The 23802-nt window shown below is 34.9% G+C and overlaps 1 protein-coding gene across 1 annotated transcript; it reads right to left on the minus strand.

The window, feature by feature from the left end:
- Positions 1 to 22993, minus strand: LOC135696102 (BTB/POZ domain-containing protein 16). Its single transcript, XM_089112402.1, has 23 exons — positions 22709 to 22993; positions 20724 to 20850; positions 20051 to 20117; positions 19012 to 19168; positions 16610 to 16799; positions 15108 to 15262; positions 14475 to 14615; positions 12223 to 12345; positions 11482 to 11596; positions 10107 to 10176; positions 9232 to 9294; positions 8572 to 8639; positions 7445 to 7523; positions 6626 to 6666; positions 6046 to 6082; positions 5603 to 5657; positions 4385 to 4467; positions 3654 to 3731; positions 2219 to 2317; positions 1767 to 1844; positions 1425 to 1485; positions 994 to 1043; positions 1 to 244 (listed from the first exon to the last, which is right to left on the minus strand). The coding sequence occupies exons 2-23, from the start codon at positions 20810 to 20812 to the stop codon at positions 176 to 178; spliced, it is 1968 nt and encodes a 655-aa protein (XP_088968528.1). The 5' UTR covers positions 20813 to 20850; positions 22709 to 22993; the 3' UTR covers positions 1 to 175.
- Between the last annotated feature and the right edge of the window lie 809 nt (positions 22994 to 23802).

A 23802-nucleotide genomic window follows, 5' to 3' on the forward strand; every position in this document is an offset into this window, starting at 1 on the left:
GGATACTGTTTGTTGTATATCATATTTATAGTACAATTATAATGAGTGTTTAAGTACAAACTAAAATGTATACACAGATGAATAAATTACAAAATCCTATGAAATATTAACATCAAAATGCTTGTACATGCAAATAGTCGATATATTTTGGATTACCTAGAGTTTCTTGGGAATTTCAGGAAGGTGGAAATAGGAGTGAGATAGTAACATACAGCGGCAGAATTGGCGTTGCAATTTTGAGAATCTGTTGGTATAAGAAGAGAGGTTATTCTACAAAATCTTACTTAGAATAGAATATTGACAACAAAGCTATAGAGGCAGAAAGTGTATCGCGGGATTTTCACTAACAAGTAAAAACATTTCAAATGAATGGAAGATAATATCCCAATAAAGTACTTAAAGTTTATGACCAAGAAAGAAGAGAGCAAGATTGGCAACAATACATGAATCGTAAACAACGGTTGCTGCCAAATTGAGGTCGTCTCAAAAAATACAAAGTTTCAAAAATATTAAATATTTTTACAAAGTTTTTTTTCCAATTAGAAGCGAAATGGATTGATCGAATGATAAATGAAACATATCTACTAGATTTCTTGTAATTTGAAGATAATAGCGATCAGCCAACTTGTAAAGCAAATTCGGCATTAAGTATTAAGTAAGAACTAAAAGACAAAACTTCGACACAGTTTGGAATTCCCATGTGAATTTGGGTATTTACAAAAACGTTCTGCTATAAGAATGGAACTCTTCACCAGTGCTTCGTGCAAAGGTTTCTTTTTTAGGCCCAAAAGATACTTATAGCTTTTATTTAGAATACTCAGCATAGAAACCCTGATGATAATTGCCAAAATGAAAACAAGCTCAAAGTTTGTGATTTTGAGTAAGGAAAATACTATTGGTGTATAACTTAAGCCAAAATCTTTTATCTTTTTCATAAGATATTTCCAACTTTTTATTTGGAAGGCATCCCTTAGGAATTAAATCAAGACTTACCTCACTTCTTTCACTTTTGTTATTCAAGCCAAAACACTGGGATTTAGGTCCTTTAAAAGATAGTGAGAAATTCGTTAAAGTTACTTTCAAATTCTAACTGCAGAAAAATGGTGAAATTTTACGAATTCATTGATTATCAGAGCTTTCTCGGATATTTATGCAAATTTTCACCCTAAAAATACATTATGCCTACTCCATGTGGAATTCAATTTTGACCCCATCTTTATTACAAAGCATATCAAATTTCAATTTAGTTGCCTGTTCCTCTATTAAAAATAACACTCGTTTAAACTTCAATATTTCATACGATATTAAAAACCATTTAATCCAAATGCGGATTCATTTTCCGTATCTAAAATACACGGCTATACCAAAGGGCCATAATTGAAGCAAACAATACTTCGTAAGTTTAATTATTGTAAATAACATACCAAGACTTTTTATGAAAAACGATTCTCCGTCAACATATTGAGCTTTTATTGCATATCTCACCTGGAACAAGGAACATATTTCACTACGTCAGAAAAAACAATTTATGCTCTTACTGATAATTAGCATATCAAGAAAAGGGGGGCAATAGTAACAACTTGTGCGCAAAGAATGGCACGGACTCTAATCGCGTTATGAAACGTCGGATAATTACAACTCATCTTCTTTTTACTATATCAATTACCGCTATTAATATTACTATAAAAACAAGTATCTTTCTACAATAGACAATGCTAAGCAAGTAAAACTAAACCTAACTAAAATTTGTTAGAGAAATTAGTTACCTCTCGATCATATCTCACTGAGAAAGTTTGTCTGTCCGAAATTCTTTTCGAAACGAAGGGGTCAGTTGGCTTTAGACGCTGAAAAAAAGGTTTGCAGTGAAAGAATAACTATTGCCTCTGTGACTTAAAAGCAGTATTTTGGGGATGTTGCTTTAATCAGAAAACTTTCATTTCCGATAGTAAAGAATATGTGTACGCCAAGTTCAAATGATGTACTTACAAGGAAAACCGTTATCGCGAAAACAGGATTACCTCAGTGTTTGCAAATTGCACTGGAGTGACAAACCAGTATCATTGATTGCGACTCAGTGTTTAAATTTTTATAAATACAGATGGATCCGAAAAAAGAAATCCTAATGTACTTAATTTTGAGTGAATGTAAAGGAAATTGAATAACAAAAATCTTATCATTCAACAACATGGAAAGAAATATATTAAAAGATTTTATCTACCTGAATGAAGATGTGGCATTGGCCATCGTCGTCAAATTCGGCAAAAATATCAAAATGAAAACCATGTAGAGATATGATTTCACTTTGAACGAAATTTGGCTAGAAAGAAACAAAACATGGGGTTATTTTGCATAATCCAAGAAACATTGGGGTTCTCAACTAAAACATTTTTATGTTCAGTTTGTTAACATTAAGTTGCATTATTTATTTATTAAATCTATGAGTAATTTCAATAAAGTAAATTCAATGCAACTAACGCAATCTCTACAGCTTGTTACAGCGTAGCAATTTGTCCTTTCGGCGCTTAGTTCGACAAAAGAAGATGTACAATGGTGAATGCCCATGCAGTGTTAACATAACTGCGTACAATGACAATTAGCTACCCTATGCCCTTTCTTTAAACACAGAAAACACCTAGCGTACAGATAAAAATCGCATATTCAACAACATTCCATACTCTTACCATAGATGCTTTAAAAATAATATCAGATCAACTAGACACTGGCAAAGGTCTTTAAGTGCCTGTATCACGACTTTCGTACTTTTGGGTTTATATATCTATTCTTATGTAAAAAGGCCTGTTATTTTAATTTCTGAGGTTATTTTTTACGTTTCGTGAGAAATGAAGGAGTTATTGGCGATCTTTTACGCCAAAATTCGCCATCTTGGTTTTCAGAATGAGTAGACAGTGATGTCACGGGAGGGACCCGATCGCCTCCTCCTTCAAGTTTTTGTATTGTAGTCAATGAGGGAAATCTAACAGGTCCAAGACGAGCGATATTTCTAGAGAAAGTAGTGGCAGCGAGGATAAGATTTTTGAAGGTAGCGCTTACATTGTTACAATAACGAGTTCCTCCCATGACGTCACAAGAGAACGGCGAATGATGATAAAGCGACTTGGCTAGGCCGCACCATTTTGCCTAATTTCAATATCAAAACGCTTTTATTTCAAAAAAAAATTGAGATCTACTATAAGAGCAGTGCAACGCTTCAATTAAGAGAATAAAAAAAATCATGTCACAGGCACGTTAATGGAGTATAGCCACTTATCTATACGTTCGAATAATCGAAACTTAGAATTGACTCTTTATTTCGCACCACTACGTACACTTTCTAAAACTTTACTTTTAATGAATTTCTTGAGATTTCAAATTCTACTTTCTTTCCCTGACACAATGTACAGGGCCCACACCACCGGGAGGGGGGGCGTAGGGACTATGGCACCACCACTTTTTTGGTAAGCAAAAAATTTTCACAGAGGCCCTGCTTTGAAGCACTAAATTCAAGTTCGATGTATAGTGCTTGGCCCCTCCTTCTTGAAATTCGTGATGTGGGCCCTGATGTATTCCCAGCATGCCATGCCAGCAATAAAAACAAAAATCTAATATCTATGACGAGTCAGAATCAAGTTAAAAAGTATAAAAATTATTCTGACCTCGTCGATCATAAATCCATATCGTATGGCACCATCTTCAAATCTGGTCAATAAAGACATGTCACCACCGCCTTGAAGCTACCGAAAGACAACAAGACAAGTTTAAGGAAGAATTATACTGATAAAAGTGTACTAATATGCAATGATATATGATCTTAACAAAATACCTAGAAAAAGAACCAATTAGTCACAAATTTCAGTTGTGTTGAAGTACCACAATGCTAACGTTAAACTAATCATAACAAATTACTGATGAAAAGTTTTTATATAAATGGTGCAATGTTCAATTCCATAAAGACAGTGCACCTATTAAAATTTTGCAAGCCTGTGATACACACAAAGTGTTGTTATTTCAAGTGTTTACAAAGCGTTTATCAGAAGTTATTTTACAATGTTATTGATAAAAGACTCAAGACATAAAGCTCGTATAAAAATTTTGAAGCCCTTTTGATTTGTTTCATGTCTTCTATATTTTCATAGGCAAACAAGAACTATGTTTCATTTTTTAAGCAGACTAGCAATGAATTGAACAGTATCAATAGAATTAAATTATTTATTTTGTGTTCGCAGAAATATTTAAAATTTGAAATATCCTCAAAAAAGCTAATAACCAAATTTTACAAAAGTAAAACAAAATAGAAGTCGTTTCGTTATTTTGCTTGAAGGACAGTCAAAGAGTAAAATATTATAGAACTTTTCAGACTATGTTCAAAAATTTTTATTTTCCTTACTGAATAGAAATGCGACGAGAAGACTTTCAACAGCCAGTCTGAAGGAAAAATGTTCATCTTGCTGATTTCATCTAACTGTCCAGCTAAAAGAGAGTAATAAGGTGACGATTGACGAAAGGGAAAACAAATATCGAAGATTAGTTTCCTGACTTAAAACATGAAACAAATCTACACCTTCATCTGCTGCTATTGCAAAATGCACAATTCAAGACAACAGTGGTGACCAATTCTCCATGGCTGACAGAATTTGACACCCTGGCCATTTAACCCATAATCAACAGCAACGAAATTTTAATAGCCCGCTTTCAAATCGCACGAAGCTGATAAAAGTTCATCGTAACGGTTAGAGTCTGCACGCAGGCTAATAAAAGTACCATCTTAAATGCTTTCTAAATCACTTTTCGGAGATGACTTTGCACTTTTTCTTAAGGAAACTCTTCCATAATAATTGCGACATTTTTTCCTTTGAGCAGTTATTCATTGTGGCAACATTAATTTGCAGAAAAATTCTTGAATGGCTTATCATGGCACCAACAAAAATTGTATACTTAATATTTTCATAATTTTGAAATAATCTTTATGGAAACATAAATTATTGGTCATATTAAAAGATCAAACAAGAAGACAAATCAGTATTTATAAATATTGATATGCTGGCGCTTCGTAACTTTGGTAGCCAATAAAGCCTGTTTACGAAGCTTTTATAAAAACCAAAGCTGCTCTTTTGTCTGTTGTAGCAATTTGCAAAAAGTGATAAGTAAATACTCCTTTACCTAGGTCACAATGAACACTTATAATAATAATTTTTGTAAAGTTAATTATTTTGATTAATAAAAAACTTTTACTGTTGAAACTGATTTATGTTATTTAACCACAACTTGAAATCGGGCTGTAAATATTTTATTTCTAGGCTAACATATTTAGGCTAATTTTTTTGCTAATATCTTAAGCTAAAATCTCATTGACTTCCAATTCAGAAACATTTGCCCTGTAGTCAAGGAATCTCTTAATTCTTTTCTCCCCTTGTGACAGCAAAGTGCAAAATATTGAGAGCCAGAGCTTAAAATTCTTAAGCAAAAACAGATTCCATTGATTGTGAAATTTAATGATTCCAAATTATATAAAAAAAGCAAAATCTAGATACTTTGATACAAATCAGCGGCAAATTGAAAAACTATTTTATACCAGTTGCAATGAATAAGACAAAAATCAACTCACGATTCGTTATTCCTTTCAGTCGAAGATTCTCGAACAATGAATGAAAACGTCTTCCCTTAAAAATATAGGCATAGAGACTATAAAGAGGAAATATCATACTAGAATATTATAAATACATAGCTATTAAAGCTACACGAATTTATCTAAGAGAATCTTGCTTCTTTGACTGTTTGAAGAAGCAAGAAGCAAGTAGCAAGAAGCAAGAAGCAAGAAGCAAGAAGCAAGAAGCAAGAAGCAAGAAGCAAGAAGCAAGAAGCAAGAAGCAAGAAGCAAGAAGCACGAACAGGTCGAGTTTGTAAAATAACCAAATAACAAGTAAGGGCACGAGTCAATCGTAAACTCTTATTTTTATATCTAATAGCGATGAATCTACTACAGCTAATCTACTAATTTACTCAGAAAACAAAACAATTTCTATAATATCTATTGCAAAGAAATATTACCTCATCCGACTCCAAAAATGACACAGTGATTGGAATGCTACAACAACGAAAATTAAAAATTAAATACGAAAGCTCAAATATGAAAATTAAATTTGAACTTTCATATCGTGTTTTATATAAGCTTAATGTACATGGAGTTGCCTGTTGATAACATCTAATCGCAAAACTCGGAATTTTAGCTTAGAACCGGCCGGGTCTGCTAGTCTAAGCATTCACAGCTCTGCCTATAAAGTATCAAACACTTTATGACAGAACGTTAAGCAGTAATTTTCATGATTGGTATAGTTATATGTTCATTGATGGCAGTTAAACAATAATGGAGTAGTACTAGAAATGCTGAAAAATTGAGTTACATCCTCAAAACAACTTTTTTAGTTTATACAGGAATCTTTTACGTCCTAATACAGGCCTTAAAGTACCGAGACTGGTTTTGCAAGTCTTCGCTTTCGTTAAGATGGTAATGCAAAGCAATCCTAGGTAAGGAAGCAATTGGAATAATATTTTATGACGAAAAATATAATTCATGTTCCAACATTCCATGATAGGCTGTCATTAAAATGTCTCTCGGGAAAGTACAAACCTCATAAACCATGTCACTACAGTCCCCCAACTTGGAAGCATCTACAAATAGAGCAATACGTTAAATACTGATAAACTTTTGTTAAAATACAATTCTTTTGAAATGATAAACGGAAACGATTTTATAAAACATCTCCTACCCTTAAACAAGATCTCACCATTGCAATCTATAAAACTCCAATATTTCAACAACTTGTCAAAAAAGATACCATAAATTACAACAAGCCAGAAAAAACCATTACTTGCACCAATATTTCCTTTTATAAACTAGCATTAACACAATCAGCTACTACTAAGCATTGAGCTGTCTCCAATAGTATGTACCAACAGTATTGCAATAGCTTATTTTATGTCAAAGTACGCCTAACCGCCTATAAGGCAACGACTATGTAAGTTACAAGAACTTCCATTTGGCCTTGTGTCTTGCATGTAGTCAAGAACAAAGATTCCAAAGAAAGGATAGGTAGCGTTTTAACAAAAACTGTTTGTACTCTTTCCAATAAGTATTCGGGTACTGAGACCAGTAGTATGTTTAAAGCATCAAACTCGAAAAAATGCTGCCTTTAATTGCATGGATTATTATTTCTATCAATACTCTCCACGAATCCCAATATTAGCAAAATAAGCTTATATTATTGTCTTCAAATCTTGCATTACTAGTTATAAGAAAGATGTCTAAACTATTTTCCAAGACGCCTGACATTCACAAAAAAAACCTGCTCGCTCCCAAGCGTTTGATAATTCAAACAAATATCGAAACATTATCAAAGAACCAACATAAAGCTAATTTACTAATAAGATAAAAGAAAAAACTTCCTACCTGCAGCGTTGGATGCTGTTTACAGAACACCCAGTTACATAGCAACTTGTATACTTGGTATTCATTGCAGAGAAAGAGGCTTGAAGAGAATGCAAAGATTATAGCAAAGAGCAAAGTAAACAATCTATTGTGTACTCATATGAAAAGACACTAAGAAGTAATAACGAATGATCATTTAGGAAACTAAGCTTGTTAATTGTTTATGATTGAGTGTGTGAATTTTCATACGATGACCTTGTCGTGCAAGGTCATGCAGCAAAAGGACACAGACTGTATTGGTTTGACACAGACAACGAGCAAACCCAAGTCCAGTTATACGCAAAAACTACACGGTGTAAGATAATATGGATGTAAAAATATGGCTGTTTATTTTGTAATTAAGCCTGATAAAAGTATAACTTCAGAGCAAGCAAAATTTTAAACATCAAGATATAATGAGTACATAGGGAGAAGGGAAACGGGTCCCTCGTTAATTCATGGTTAGACAACCAAACATCTTGAACTTGTCTATTCAATAAAGAAAACTAGCTGCAATTCGGATACTGATTATAATCCAAAATTTCAACGTCATTCCTTCAACAATCAGAGAAAAATTTTTCTTCCACTTCTAAAAATTTCTTTTAAGATTTTGAATAATATTTGTGCACAGCTATGTCTGAGTGAAAAGCCTGTTCAACATTCAGCTCATAAAAGACTTTAGAGAAAATTATTTAGTTTCTGAGAATAAAACAATCAATTACGATCTTAAATTTAAGCCCAACAGACTGACTTAGCCTTACATTCACACACGAATCCTGAAAGCTAGATTTCTTGCTAGGATTCTCTGATAAAATTCTGAGCTAATAGGCAGAGATTGATCAACTAAAAAAATCACCGAATGATCTTCTCTTTTATAGTATTAATCCGTTTGCACCAGTTTAAAATATAAGAGCCTTTTAAAATTACCATATTTGAAAGCTACAGTGACTGTTGAATGGAAGAGAAGTAATATTGCGATGCTCTTTCAACATTGACTTTCAATATCACGTTTGAAATGCGTCCAAAAATCTCGCTCAAAGGCAGAAAAATTGATCGCAATTTATACAAACTGAAGTTTATGATAAGTACATAATCTAAAACAGACTCACTTGTGCGACTTTAACAGCTTTTCCAACAAAGAGCTGCTAAGATGGGCTAAAGCGAATGATGATGATAGCTAAAAAATTAAAACATCATACGCTTAGCATAGAGAACACACTCAGATTCGCAAGGAAACAACTACCGTGAAAAACTTTGGCTAATAATGTTGATTAGACTGGAAATGTTGGCCAAGGCTAGGCTGGATTAAAGCGACAAGGATTGGTGGGGTGTTAGATACTAATCGGAATTTGGTTTCCCACCCCTCATATCGCTAGAATATGATGTAAACGCCCATTTTCAAAATTCGGTTTTTAACATTAAGATAAAGAAGATGAGAAGATAAATAGAGTAAATACTGCTACTGGCTACTAAAAATGATTTTGACCGAAGGAAGCACAATTTACCGAAGAGCACAGAATAATTGGAGCACAGAAAAAGTGCCCATCCTCTACACCCTCCTCTAAATCCGTCCCTGCCAAGAACCGTCCTACATTTTATTTACACGGTATGTGAAATGTGTGAAACAAAATGAAAGGAGGCACTATCTTCAAACGAGAATAAAAATCAAGAATTCCAGGACTAAAGTTATGTTTCAACACAAAAAATGAATCTCGACTTAAGTTAAATCTGAATCCATTTTTGCTTTTGCCTAGAAACCAAAGACATACTTGTGGAATTGCATTTAGCTGCAACCAGTTCTCGCAGTATTTCTGGACAGCTGGGACATCATACTGCAAAAGAAGGCAATGACGTCACGACTCTGTGAGGAACAGCTTAAACTCAAGCTTTGCGAGGGGTTTTACCGAAATCATGCTGGGAAAAATGCGTGCAGACGCGTATTTAGAAAACAAGGGACTATACTTTGAGAATTTTTCACACTCACATAGCCAATCTGCTAAATTATTCAAAACTTTACAACAGTATAGCAGGATAGAAGTGTTTGATCAGTAGAACAAATAGAAACAATGATGATCAAAATAAAGCCAAATTCCTGCAAAAAGAAATTGACTCACAGAATAGGGATTGAATGGGAAAGTGAAAAAGTTGTGCGAAATAGCTATATACGCTGGTGGCTCAAGTTCAGTACTACAGATAGTAGATAAAAGATAAGAAAGACAATGATATATGATTTAGGCTCCAATTCTAATTCCAATAGAGGACTGTTCAATTCCGTAAATTCTAACTCAGGTTCCAAATTCGATCCGTTCTAATTCTGTCTTCTCTAATCAACTTCAACTCAAATCTAATTTTTAACGCATACTTCACCCGTACATTAAATGACAACAACAGCAAAAACTACTGTAGTACGTCATACCAGACAATTTCTCACAAGGTTGGCGAGTGAGTTAATTGGACTTCTTAACTCCCCTTTTTTTATAAAGAAAATTAACGACAACTTGAATAACAACGAATGACTTTAAATAGGGGAAAGAATCTTCTATGAAATTTCTGAAAATGATGGTAACTTAAAAATTTATTTCTGAGATCGTTCTGAGATTGCAATGCTTTTGCAATGTTGATCACCCCCCCCTCTTATTCGTACCTTGACGGCAGCTCTGTGAAATATGCATGCATTCCTTGAATCAACATTAGTTATCATCAGATCAATGCAGCTAAAAGTTGATAGGATAAAATGAGAAAATGACATTTAGGGTAATATCTGCAACATAGTCTTAAAAGAAGAACAAAAGACTATTGTTTAAAACAATGGAAGACCACATAGGCTTGAGAGGCAATCCCCCTCCTCCACCCCACCCAAACCCAACCCCCGGAATGCTAAAAAAGGTCCTGATTTTTAAGACAGAAAAATGCAAAAAGTTTGCAACAAGTTTGTTAATTCACCTTTAAAGTTCATACCAGCAAAAATTATCTGTGTGTATCGTTTAAACACAAGCCAAAAATGACAAAGAGCTAAGAATTAGCTAAAATAACAAATTGTTTATACAAACAATCTTTTGGTGGTACAAAACTTAAAAATGGCTTTGAAAAAAGCAAACATTTTGAGTCATACTTAAGCTTTTCGTCTGACACTGTTCACAGTTTAAAACGTCAGAACATAGATCGAAAACTCTACGCTAAGAAATATAAATATACCCAGTTGTGGATCGAAATAGGCCAAACAGAAACGCGAGCACATGACTGTTGAGGTTGTCTATGGACAGTGCGTCCTACGTACGTAGTGTCTGGCTACGTAGGACGCACGACCCAAAAATTGGAGAATAGAGTAAAACAGCATGTTCCTTCTAGTATTAGAAACAAAACTCATCCCCAAAGAGAACAGCTACCTCGGTCTTGCAGATCTAAAAGTACAACTAAAACATGCGATTTTGCTATCGGGCAGCATTTACAGGAGAACCAAGATTGTGCAAAAAAAACTGTAATGGCGACATGTTTCGGATTATTGCTAAAGGTCGATCGTCGTCGTTCCACCTAGCAGTTTTGGAATCCATCTACATAAGCACGGAGAATCCGCTATTGTGTAGACAGAAGGAGTTCGTATTCACCTTAGGACTCCATTGGTAACATTCTCAATAGACAAGCGGCACTGATTGGTCAACCTCAACAGTCATGTGCTCGCGTTTCTGATTGGCCAATTTCGATACAAAATTGGGTATATCATTCCTAGCATAGAGTTTTTTACCTATGTTCTGACGTTTTAAACTGTGAAGAGTGTTAGACGAAAAGCTTTAGTTTATTCAAATATTTCCTTTTTTCAATTTATAACTTGTTGATACTGAAATGTAAAATTTTATTTACAATTCTTCACGAGCAAATAAATGACTATCGTGAATAGCAATAACATTGTTTTGAAGATTGAATAAAATGATAGCTTTCGGTGTCCGTTTATAGCAAAGATGTTAGTCATGCATTAATATTGATATTCGTTCAATCATAATTGCTAACTAAATAATACTAACCTATTAACCAATGGGTCGATACGAAGAAAGCGAGCTGCAGCTAGTACATTGATGACGTCAAGAGTTTCGATTTTGACTTCGTCGTCGTAAAGAAAACAAAGGGCAGTAGCGAAAGCTAGGATGAAGACGTAAAGCGGATTAAGAATGCAACTCTTTGATAAATAATCCTTTTGAATGATCTTAAACCAAGCTCAGAAATAGAATCTGCAGAGCTGGAAAATTTTGTTGACCTTCCTCGAAACTCTATATTTTGTAACCTCAACGTTCCTAATTTTAATACAATATAAAACTACTAAAAAACAGCAGGACAGTGTTTTGTACAAGACAAAATCATGTAATTATTGTCCACATGTGACTTTAGAGGTCTACTGTTTCAGCGCAGCATCGAGGCAGTTACAAATTTTGCAAGAATGAATTATCCTAGCACATCAATATTTCTTCACAAAATTTTCTTTCAATTATTATGTTGACCTTTCTAGCATGATTTCTTAGCTTAAATAAATTTTATAAAATTTTTAATATTAACAAGTTCTCAAGCACAGAATTTTAAATTATTCTCACAACTTCACCGTTAGCTCGAAACTTGCTATAGTAAGAATAATTAGATTTAACGATACTATAAGATGATTTAAAGCAAAAGTAAATGAATGGACTAGTTTTGAGGAGATAGACAAACAGTAAGTGATAACAGGAAGCTGTTTTAGCCTAGCACTAGCTGTAATAGTGCAAATGAAGGCATACCATGTCTTGTTATAAGCTCATCGGTGACTTCCAAGTCAAGAAATATTGGGATGGTTGTTGGATGCGGATCTCTTCTAGGTATTGAAACTGCTACTCCTTGTCGATCTGACGTAACGAAAAAATCTGCAAAAGTTTGTAAACCAGAATCAAAACAATGCTGCATATCATGTTCACACATCATTTTGTGTAAGTTCGTGATTTAGGATTATACGCAAGGCACAAACTCAGATTTATCACACACTTAAAGACATTATTTGGTAATTGGTTTTGATCTTAATTTACTTTACTGAAAATATCAAATTTCATCACTGAAGCGTATATAGACCTTTTTTATCATTTTATTTATCATACTATGAAGCTACTATATCATAAATTTTGATTTTTGGGTCCATTTGCTAAGGTCATGCTTATGGAAAAATTGTATTGTAGACTTGCTGAAAATTGAGAGGTTTCAAATTAATGAGGGATTTTAACCAACAAATTGTTCTGGGTACAACTTTTCCTTCCAAGTCTCTAATCACCGTCCATCCGGGAAAAAATGAAAAATTTATCTCGCAAAAAATATCACCTGCACAACCATCATTAAATTAAAATGATACTCTTTAATCAGAAACTGAAGCCAAAAATTTGTACAAAAAGTTGGAAGTACTTTTACCAAAAGGATCGTAAAATCAACTGCAGTATTGAGATGTTAACCAGGGAAATATAAAACAGGGGAGAGAGGGCTAGAACAACAGTCATGTGCTGGCGTTTCTGATTGGCCTGTTTCGATCCACAACTGGGTATATATGTTACCTAGCTTAGAGCTTTCGATCTATGTTCTGATGTTTATGCTCTGAAGAGTGTCAGACAAAAAGTTTCAGTTTACTCAAATGTTTGCTTTTTTCAAAGTCATTTTCAAAAAAGGCTTCATTGGTGGTTCCCTCTTTAATATTTTGTAAAAGCTAAAGCCCCCCAAGCCCCCCCCCCCCAAACCCTCTGCTCCGTGGTGCCTGTTGCTGGACGATTTTTTTGTTGGTTGAACATCTAACATCTACCTTTTTCATCAGTTTTTGTATCTGTCATTTCGAGTCAAGTATCTCTTTATGGTTTTGTGAGTGCGGCTTGTAATCAAGGGTGGCATGCATTGTTTTACGAACCCAAATTGCCGTGGTTTATAAACAAGGGCGGCTTATAACCGAATTAAAACGGTATGTAGTTAGTTTCATTGACATGGCATCTGTCTTCGTATCATTTCATACGTAGTATATGATGCTGGTAAAGATCAGGTCTGATGCACCGATGCTATAGTTGAAATGATCCTAAATCTCGGTTGCCTGATGATTGCAAAAATGGGTTAAAGGCAATCTGTCACGACGTTGATTGGTTAAAAGAACAAAGGGATTTCTATTGTTTCCAGTCCCCCTTTAATTTATAGCATTGTGAAAAATATGGCGGAGCGCTAGAATCATGTTTAGGCCATTGTTCCAGCTATTGTTCTTGTTAACCAATCCACAACGAGACAGATTGCCTTTAAACTCGCAGCTTAGAACCGTCCTGTTCTATAAACGAATGTGCAGCGTCAATGAGAGGAATGCTCTTATTTCCAAGTAGAAGAAGAAAATGAGGGGCTTTTAAAATGAGGCGTTTATTAGAGAAAGGCGTTTATGAGAAAGAGGTGTTTATTACAATTTATCACCTATAAAAGAGAAATGACGTCATAAATTACATTCACAATATCCATCTGTAGTACTATGCATTGATTCAAACTTTACAGAATGATGTTTCATTGGCGATACACACCAGCCTTACGAGCGTTGTAATAAGCAGATGGCCCCAAATGGATAAACAGGACAAACATTTTAATCAAAATTTCTAAAAATTATCTGAGCTAACATTTTCAGCTTTCTCCTTACATGCGGAATTTCCTGTTTACATTGACAAAAATAATTAGACGACCTACAATAAATAAGGTCCCAAAAACAGCGCCTGATGCTGAATATCACTTAGGCAAAACGATCTAAATTCAGTATCATATGCAATAAGGTAGTGGTAAGCAGATTGATCACAGAAGCTTGAAACATTGAAAACGCATAAAACCTAAGCCGAAAACAACACCTAGATATGACCTGACCTGGATAGCACATATGCCCCTCTACTCAAATATCAAAACTTTTCATAATTTATAGGGCCCTCTAATGAAAAGTTCCTTGACAACAAAATAAAGCAGCGATCAAGTGAGAAACAAAGGTTTGATTACAAGCAAAACTCACCGTCATCGTAATCTTCCTGCGGAGAACTCTGACTTGTTTCAACGCTTTTTTTATCTTTGATCAGATCGGATAGCAATCGAGAGCCTTCAGCAAATCGCAGGTGCAGATTCCAGTTCGTGTTCAATGCATTGATTATCAATTCTAAAGGAGCGCGAGTCATATTTACTCAAGGCTCAAGAAACGTTTAAGCAAAAGCAATCAATGCAAAATGTGATATAGATCTAACTATGCTCAAGTATTTTTGTAAACATACTTACATTCCATACGTCTTCTATATGAATTTTTGGAAAAATTTGAACTAATACGACTGAGTTTATAAAAGATAGGAAAATTTTTTTGGTTAGTGCTTGAAGCGAACTCATAGCAGCTGATAACATTTCAAAGGTTTTTCAGTCTATTTAACACTTAATGCATGTTTTAGAGAATTCCTTTTTCTTTGTGAATGATTGCCATTTCTTCGAAAGTAAAAGTTCTGAAATTGAAATGGGCAATCGTCAATGATTTAAAACACTTCTTAAATCCTACCAAAACACAAGTTCCAATTCAACTACTACCGACCAGAAATTAATTGATTTTAGTGTGTAGAAAAGAGAAGAATGATAATGGAAAATGGTAAGGGTTTTCATTCCATACCGATTCCACAATTCCTAGAAGCGAGATGAACGTTCCTCAAAAACACTTCAATCGGCGTCGGGCGTCGACTTTCAGGAGGGACGTAATCGCAGTGCATTTGAAGTTGGTAAACATGCTTAAGCGAAAGTAGCTCGTCCTTTATATCTTCCATATTCCTAGGGAAGAAGCAGCAAACTTTCTAGTTTTGCAAACTCAAAAACAGAATCAAAATAAAAAGACATAGTTAAGAAAACAAAAAAATATGTATTCCGCACAACTGGTATATATTTTCAATCCTATGCTTTTTTATCCTTACTCTAACGTTTTATACTATGAGGAGTGTCAGACAAAAAGGCTTTAAGAATGTCGTGAAATGTTTGCTTTTTTCATAGCCATCTTCAAATATGTATTCCATAGTAAAAAAGAAAAAAGTTTGTTCAATCACACGAAAAATGCTGCTTAACAAAGGATAATAAAATGAACTGGCGGCTAAAAAAACTTTTAACTCACAGTATCGTGAGCTAAAAATCTAACAAAGTATTCAAATTTTACTCTGGTACCAGTAAAAAAGTGTTTAACCTGATACCAGAATGATTTAAAGACAAAAATGTCTACCAGCAGCCTTTTCCGATCTCTTCGTTCAATTTCAAGGCATGATTCCATTTTACAACCTGTTGAATTACCCTTATGTTTGGTGCTTTCTGAGAGTTGTTACCCATTTTTGTCAGAGAGGGATCGTTACCTCACCAAAATTGACATTGTTGTTCTGGGAAAATTTGACATCGTTGTTTACGTTATTAAATGTGTTTAATGTTCATTACATTCTAACTGAGTTCAACAACTCAACAGATCATATATCCGATTCTCAATGGTCTATGTTACACCTGCTTTGAGACTTATATTTCTTCATCGCTTTTAAAGCAGTCTATTAATATCCTAAACCTAAAGACTCAAATAATAAAACAATCCATTGACCGGTGTTAACAATATAAAGCCTTTTCATCAAGATCTGGAAAACACCTGATGTGCCAAGAAAGCAGTTGTTTCTGTTGTGTGGTCAAATATCTAAAATGCTGGTAATCTTTAAGGAAAGTGAAGTTTTCCTTAATGCACCGTCGCGTTTATTTTACTGTGGTTTAATGCATCAAAGCACCGTCTGTAATTCTTTAGTCTGGTAATTGCAATGCCGATGAGAAAGATCATACCACCGAATTTCAAGATGCAAAAACTGATCATGAACACAAACATTTCTTGTAAAAGTTTCAAATGAAAGAGAAGGGGGAAGAAGATCTTTTATTCCAGGCAACAGCATAGATCCTGCAATGGTGCAGCTATTTAAATCATTGATTATACAAATATCAAAAGGTTCTTTGCTTTACTTAACTAGTTAGTTTTAAATAGTAACCCTAAGAAAGAGAGCAAAAGGAAGTATCGAATAAATAGATAAAAAATATTAGCAACACTAATACAATAGCAGTGTTTCTTAATCTATAAAACACCAAGCGAGAAAATGTTTTTCTAACCTGGAAATTCTTTTGCTGCGTGTCTCGCCAGAGGTTTTGCACCTTGTTTCCATGTGAGCTCCACTGGCTTTGTAACTGTTCATATTAGAAAGGGGTGGGGCACTGTGCAAGCCATGCCTCATCCTTGACATTTTATTCGAGTAAAAGTTGTGTAATACATCAGAGTTTCCGCAAAATGTACGGATTTCACCTAGGAGAAAACGGCAGAGAGAAGATATAAAAAACACTGCAGAACCTTTCAGTTCTATGCTTTCAAAAATTCAATTGCAACATTAAAGTGTCGATCTATTATATTAGCGGTTAATAACATGTAAAGCCTTGGCCAAACGATTCGATTTTTCGCTCGACCTTTCTCTCGACATTTGATCTCAAAATCTAGCGAAGTCGAGCATGGATGGCCAAACGATTCGATCTTCGCTCGATTTTTCACTCGACTTTCTAGCCACGCCAACAAAATGAAGGCAAAGAAACGCAAATCGGCTGCCGTGTTTATTTTACGTGCAATAATCCTTTTACAATCTCTTGACGAACTCGAGCGACATAAGACCCTGTTCGTTCGTTTCATGCAGGAACCGCCATTAAATACTTATTTCGAGCTCAAGATATTCATTCTAACGTTTGAGATCTTAATTTCCATAGTATTTTGGTTTCTGCACTTGAGCATAACAGATAATCTCGATTCATGGGAGAAGGATTCAAGATGCAACATTTACAAATTCGCATATTCCATTTGCAGTCAGAGGTTCCTTAATATCAAGAGATTTCTAAGAATTTCCTTGTTATTGGGTCCCTTAATATCAGCAGCAGCATCTCTGAGAAAATAACCCCTGCCCTGTCTGTCCAAAATAGCTGAGACATTTGAACAAAAAAGGAATTCGCGTGCTATATCTTCATATTATATGCGCTGGTGACCTAAACCCCCTTCCCCCCGGGCTCAATGTTGGATGGTTACGGAATAAGTGGGGATTACCACATTGAGGGGAAGGGGGGCGGGTGATTTGTAAGTAGCTTCTTTTTTTGCAAGTGTCTCAGCATTTTTGGCCAAGATTGTCTATGATCAGACCAGTTCAAAATTTTCGCATTAGAGAGTCTTTGTGAATAGGCTGTCTTATAAAACCTTCCTAGGTGTTACATTTTATAAATTCTATGCTGTATTGTACCGAAATTAGCATTCTGGGTGGCGTAGTCCTGGTTTTCGGGTATTTTTCAGGGCCAGATACTACTTCCCTTCGAGAATTATTGCTACGTAATTGCGAGAAATCAGTTATCTTTTCTTTTGAAGTGCACATTACGGGTGTTTCACTTTTATCTGTGGATTTTTCTCTAGATTAGGATTTTTCATTTTTCTATCTGTGTTCCTTCTAATAATTCAGTTTTAAGGATAAAAACCCATTTCTGAAACTTTCCAACCGTCAATTTTGAAATTAGTCTATATAGCTTTCCAATCATATCTGACTGTGATTGTTTGTCCGTGTGACCAGGAAACGCCTATTTTTGCCACTGTCAAGGAACCAATAAAATTTCCTGGCGTTTACAACAAACGGGCAATCTGAAAAATGAATGATGCTTGGCTTGGAAGCCATGAAACTTGCATTTAGTTTGACATTACTTGATTTTTGGCTTAATTTTCATTATGACGTCATACATGACATTTTGTATAATAATACCATAACAGTCATGAAACAATTTTTCCTAGTTACTGATAAAGTCTTAATTCGCAAATTTCCATTCAAATGTGCTTATCCTCACTAAACAGAAACGTGCGTGCCATTTATGTTTCGTGATGGTGATGCTAGAGACGGTTCACCAACGGTTCACCATCAAGTAACTATAGGCTTCAGTGCGGGTTTCAACGATTCACCAACGATTCACCACCAAGTATATAAGGGTCTTAAAAATGTTAGATTCTATATGCCCCCTCAGCCGCTGCTTTTGTGGTCTCTGCTTGTTTAGGGCAATTTCATTTCAGAAAAGCACTTTCATCTCATTAACGACCATTTGCCTAAAACTTTTTAAAGCAAATCTTAAGTGTTGTTCTACCATGGGTATATATTAGGCCTTTTTTAGGGGGGGGGGATGGCTTTCATTTCTTCTGAGTGCAGGCTGCAAGTCTCCTCTGTATCTTTCTCTGCCTGCTTTGTACCATTCACAAAAAGTAACGAAAATTGCTTTTAAATCTCGGTAAAATGAACTAAATTTCTAAATTTTTCGTTTTACAACTCCATATCCCCTCAGAACAATGTCGTTTTATGTAAAGTGAAGGGGTCCCGTTTGGCCCAGTGGATTCAGATCAGAGAGCTATGATATTAAACTCGTAAGTTTTTTTCGGAAATAGTTAATAACATTGATAGTAACTTTTATAGGCAGGGATAGTAACTTTCAGTATAGAAATAATAAGAAACCTTTGCTGGTGGATCTTCCCTCTCCCTGTTTCGAAGACTGCATGGCCTTCATTGCTTGGGAGGTGCCCAGCAAATCGCTTCCTAATGCAGCAGTTGCTCTCCATCTATTTGTATTTCCAACTTGCACCCTGACTCGACAGCCAGTCGATGACTTAAACTAAATTAAGAATTCAGAAAAAACTACTTAAAAATGTCTTTGAAAAAAGCAGACATTTGAGTAAACTAAAGTTTTTCGTCAGAGTTTAAAACGTCAGAACATAGATCGAAAATTCTACGCTAGGAAATATATATACCCATTTGTGGATCGAATTTGGCCAATCAGAAAGCTTTAGTTTACCCAAATGTTTGCGTTTTTCAAAGCCATTTTCAAGTTTTGTACCACCAAAAGATTGTTTAAAACTACTTAAATGGAAGAATATACAATCAAATTATACCAGAGGAAATATTGAAAAAATAAAAGATTGAAGATGGCACGGAATAGTGGGAAACATAGATCACTGAAGTACTTTTTGCCTGACACTCTTCAGAGTACAAACGCTGAATAGTTTCTGAAAGTAAGCAGATCATTTATATCCGGGTTTTCATCGAAATTAACGCGATAGGAGGCGAGACACGTTCAATTCGTTCTTGTGTTTTGCACCGATCAGCGACTGCCTGGATATAAGTGCCTGCTTACTTTCCGCAACTATCCGATGATTTTACTCTGAAAAGTATCGGAAGGAAAATTCTTCAGTACGCTATGTTTCCGCTATCTCATGCCATCTCCAAACTTTGTGTTACCAAAATCTTCAGTCGATAATTGGTAGAGTTGGAGGGAAAGTAAATCGATGGGAATTAGGCAAGAACTAGAATTAAAACCAGCTTGTCGACTCCTCTCTCTCGAAGAATATTTTTGACAAGCAAACAACAAAGATCATTTAACAAATTTTTTAGAGCTTTTCTCTTCTGCTATCTAAGGCCTACAAATTAAATTTGAGCATGAGTATGTCGTATAATCATCAACAAAATTTGAATACAAACAAGCAATAAACGAATTTACCTCTTGTGGTTTTTTTGAATGTGGGGTTATGTCAGCTAAGGCTATAAGTGGAGCAGATACAAGGAATCTAGAGAAGAAGGAGGCTTTTAAGTGATTATTTATCAAAGTTCATGTTTCTAAGTACATATATTCTGGATTTAGGTGTGAGGGGTCAAAAACTTGACAGACAGCTAAGAATCAAAAGCAAGATTATTCAGTGCAAAGGTATACTTTTTGGATCTAACAAAATTTGAATTGTTTCTGATAAGTGTCTTTTTATGTTCATCTTAATCTGTTAGTTTGGTAGGCACAAAAATCATGTTAGAATGATTACTGTTTTGTTATTTTGAGCCAACTTAAAGGTGGATTAAAAACTTTTGCTTATGTTGCAGTGTCATTGCAACAAAATTCATATCAGGAAGGGATTGCCTGCTCATTTGCTTCCAAATTCAGGTCTTTGTGATAAGGGGAAAAATATTCATTTTGAATAAATTTTTTATTATTATTCTAATGCTTTAAACTATTGAGAACTTTAGACAAAAAGTTTTAGAATGTTTCAAAATGTTGAATTTTTCAATGTCATCTTTAGATCCTCTACAACGGAAAAACTTGTTTGCTAATATTGCCTTAATAAACAACATCTAATAAACTGAAATTGGAAATAGTTTATAGCCCAAAAATTTTTCATACATACCGTGAGTAAGAAGGTTTTGTGCCCTTTGAAGGTGGAAAGCTGGGTAGATAAGGATGTGCTGAGGTTACATTATTTTGTGTTGAGCTCATTTTGTTGAGTGCAGTTCAGTTTCTTTCCACATCACAACCTGTAGTTATTAATCAGACAAATATCACAAGAAATACAGAAAAAGCTTAAAATAATTGTAACAGAGAGAAGTAAGATCTCTTTGGCTAGAATCACCTACCGCAAAATCCTTTACTTAAGCTGCTGTGAAGAAAAAGTTTATGAATAATGAAAAAGTTTCAGAAACAGAATAATGCTTAATCCAGTATGAATTGTTTTTTGACCATTATAATCCTTCAATTGTGAAGCGAGGTTTTGTGGCTTACAGTTGTTAAGAGAAATTCCAATCTTTAAGGTAAAATACAAGATGAACATTTCATAACAAGAAGAAAAGAAAGACATGCATAATGCTTTTCTTTGGGTAGAGAGTTTGAAAATAATTCCCTACGATTTTTTACAGCTTAGGATTAAATGGGACTGATATCTGTGTATTCTTTTCATTGGTAGGTGAGTCAGATGGACAATAAGGGTTTTTATGATACAGTTGTCACTCTTGTTCAACTTTTACTGTATCAAATTCAATGAATACAAGGCTGAAAAAATGCATAGCTATTTGTTACAAATTCTATTGTCCAGTGGTGGTTTTGGGGAGGGGTCCAGAGGGACCATAGCCCCATGCTTTTGAAATGAAGTAGGAGTTTTTCTCAAAGTAAATAACAAGCACTGTGAGCATTTTACAACTATGGATGATTTTTTGTATTGTTTTAAGTACATTTTGAAAATTATCTGAGGGGCTAAAGCCCTTTTAGGTCAGCAGCGCAGCCAGGGTGGTAAGATTGGGGGCAAAGGCCAGATGAGCAATGGAAAATTGGGGGCTCAAACTCTTTTGAACGCCAGAAGATGTTCTTTTTGAAAGATATTTTTTGCCATTGGGGAGGATATCTGCTCCCTCTTGCCTCCCCCTCACTACTGTACTGTCCCTGGTGAATAAACAGACATCTGTAGAGTGATCATGTGGGGAAATTGCTCACCAGTGCCCTTTGTAAAAGGTTGCTAATGAGAAAATCATTGACTTTTCACTATCTATTTTCATGAAGACTTCTACCCAACAATGTTGATTAGTAGAAAAACCCAAATATGCATTTCAATAATTTTTATCAAGCTTGTCAGCTTTTTCAGATTACTTTAGTTTATCTCTGCTTATACCTTAAATGCGTCACTTCTAAGAAAAAATACATAATTTTGAAAAACACAGAATTTATAAATATTTTTAGGCACTAACAGCTAATAAACTTAACATTAATAATGCTTTCGAAAGCGCAATTGATACAAAGTACAAGCAAAGTAGGTTAACAATCTCAATTTCTAATATAATCGTTTATGTTTTGAAACAAAAGTATTAGAGTAGAATTGTGAGATTTCAATAGACTCATTGAACTACCTAACTGAAGTACAAAAAAAAGTACACCGTCGAAAACTGAAAAAAATAAATAAAGCACAAGGCAAATTAAAGCATTGTTAGTAGTAGCCACAGAAATATACTGGCTAGCGGGTTGCTAATAATTGAATGAATAGACAGTCAAATAATGAATCGATCGTTTAAATGCCGACGTGTAAATGAGCCGAGAGTAAACAACAGACTACTAGCCAAAATTTGAAAGCGGTGTACAGTGTTTTCTATTTATATTTGACTCATGTGTCAAGCAAAGGTCTTGCAACTTTTAGGTAAGCTATGGTATCATGAAGCTTTAAGAACAGTTTTCATGCAGGACGAGCTAATGATCTTTCTGGGCACTCCACGCGCAAAGAAAATAGTGTTCTGGCATATTAGAAGACTCTCGAAATGGTGCACTGCCTAAACATGGTGGTTTATCAGTGAATCAAAAGCTAATCATCTGTATTATTCATAGTTACATGTCTAAGAAATAGAGTACGCTTACCAAAACTCTATCTTCAAGTTTCCGAGTGACCCAATGTTGTTTTGTCTTTCCCAGGGCCATGTCGTCTCGGCTGTTCAATTGTTGCCATGCCATTGTTGTCATGCCAATAACATAGAAGAGAGGCCACTGAAAATGATGATGTCGGTGCCACGCAGTGGCAGACTAGATCAATGAGGTTGGACTAGACTAGCCCGTCAGCTATGAGCTACCTCTCCCTTGTTTTAAAGTGAAATAAATAAAATCAGCTTTAAGTGTGCGAATAGGCAATAATTTGTAAGATACGCGAATAATTCTTTTTGCCACATCCTCATTAAAAGGCAATGGTGATCAAGCCTCACAGTATAAGAGAGTCCCAATCATTGGCAACATTTAAAAAAGAATTAAGAGCACACCCTATAGAATGCGACTGTAGATTGTGTAAAAAATTTATTGCTGGGTTAGGTTTTATTTAGAACATTATACCTTAAACCTTTTTATTATTGTATCATGTATTTTTATTTCATACTAACTCTTTATAGATAGTTGGCCTTAATTAGCTTCTTTATAGCTATCAACCGTTCATTTAGTACGCCAACTTTAAACAAAATATTTATTATTATTATTATTATAAGGCTCCTTGACCCACATACCAGATGAAAAAGTCCAAGCCATCCTACCACTGCTTGTTGTGCGAATAGGCAACTTTTGCAATGGAAAGGGACGGATATCAATGGTATTCGATTTAGGCCAAGAGGTCTATATCGCCGATCAAAGCTTCAATGCTAAAGCCATTGTCTCTAAAACCATTAGCACTTAATTTGATGGCAACTTTCAATCTTCGCAACAAAAGTACATTTTCAAAACATTTTAGATTTAATGCCAATCTGACTTTTATTGTATGTATGTATATTAGGGTACCTGAAGTCTACCGATAGACAGGGACCTGAACCTATCGGTTCAGAGTTACCGAACACACTCCACAGATAGAGATAGATGCAAACAGTATCCCAAACTGTGAAGAAGCCTCAAACAATCAGCTATAATGATACGAACTGGATTACTTTACGAAATCAAATGCAATCTACATAGACTGATTTTCTCTTGTGGTTGACTTG

The sequence above is a fragment of the Rhopilema esculentum genome, chromosome 14, assembly GCF_057945365.1.
Source record: "Rhopilema esculentum isolate cy_ngs chromosome 14, ASM5794536v1, whole genome shotgun sequence".
In the NCBI taxonomy this organism is placed as follows: Eukaryota; Metazoa; Cnidaria; class Scyphozoa; order Rhizostomeae; family Rhizostomatidae; genus Rhopilema; species Rhopilema esculentum.

Excerpts from the sequence above, each read along its gene's own strand:
- LOC135696102 (XM_089112402.1), bottom strand. The coding sequence starts at position 20,812 with ATGAGCTCAACACAAAATAATGTAACCTCAGCACATCCTTATCTACCC. Across the intron at positions 9,295-10,106 it reads TTCACAGAGCTGCCGTCAAG|TATGATGTCCCAGCTGTCCA; the intron begins GTACGAATAAGA and ends CTTCTTTTGCAG. Across the intron at positions 6,667-7,444 it reads AACAGCATCCAACGCTGCAG|ATGCTTCCAAGTTGGGGGAC; the intron begins GTAGGAAGTTTT and ends CTCTATTTGTAG.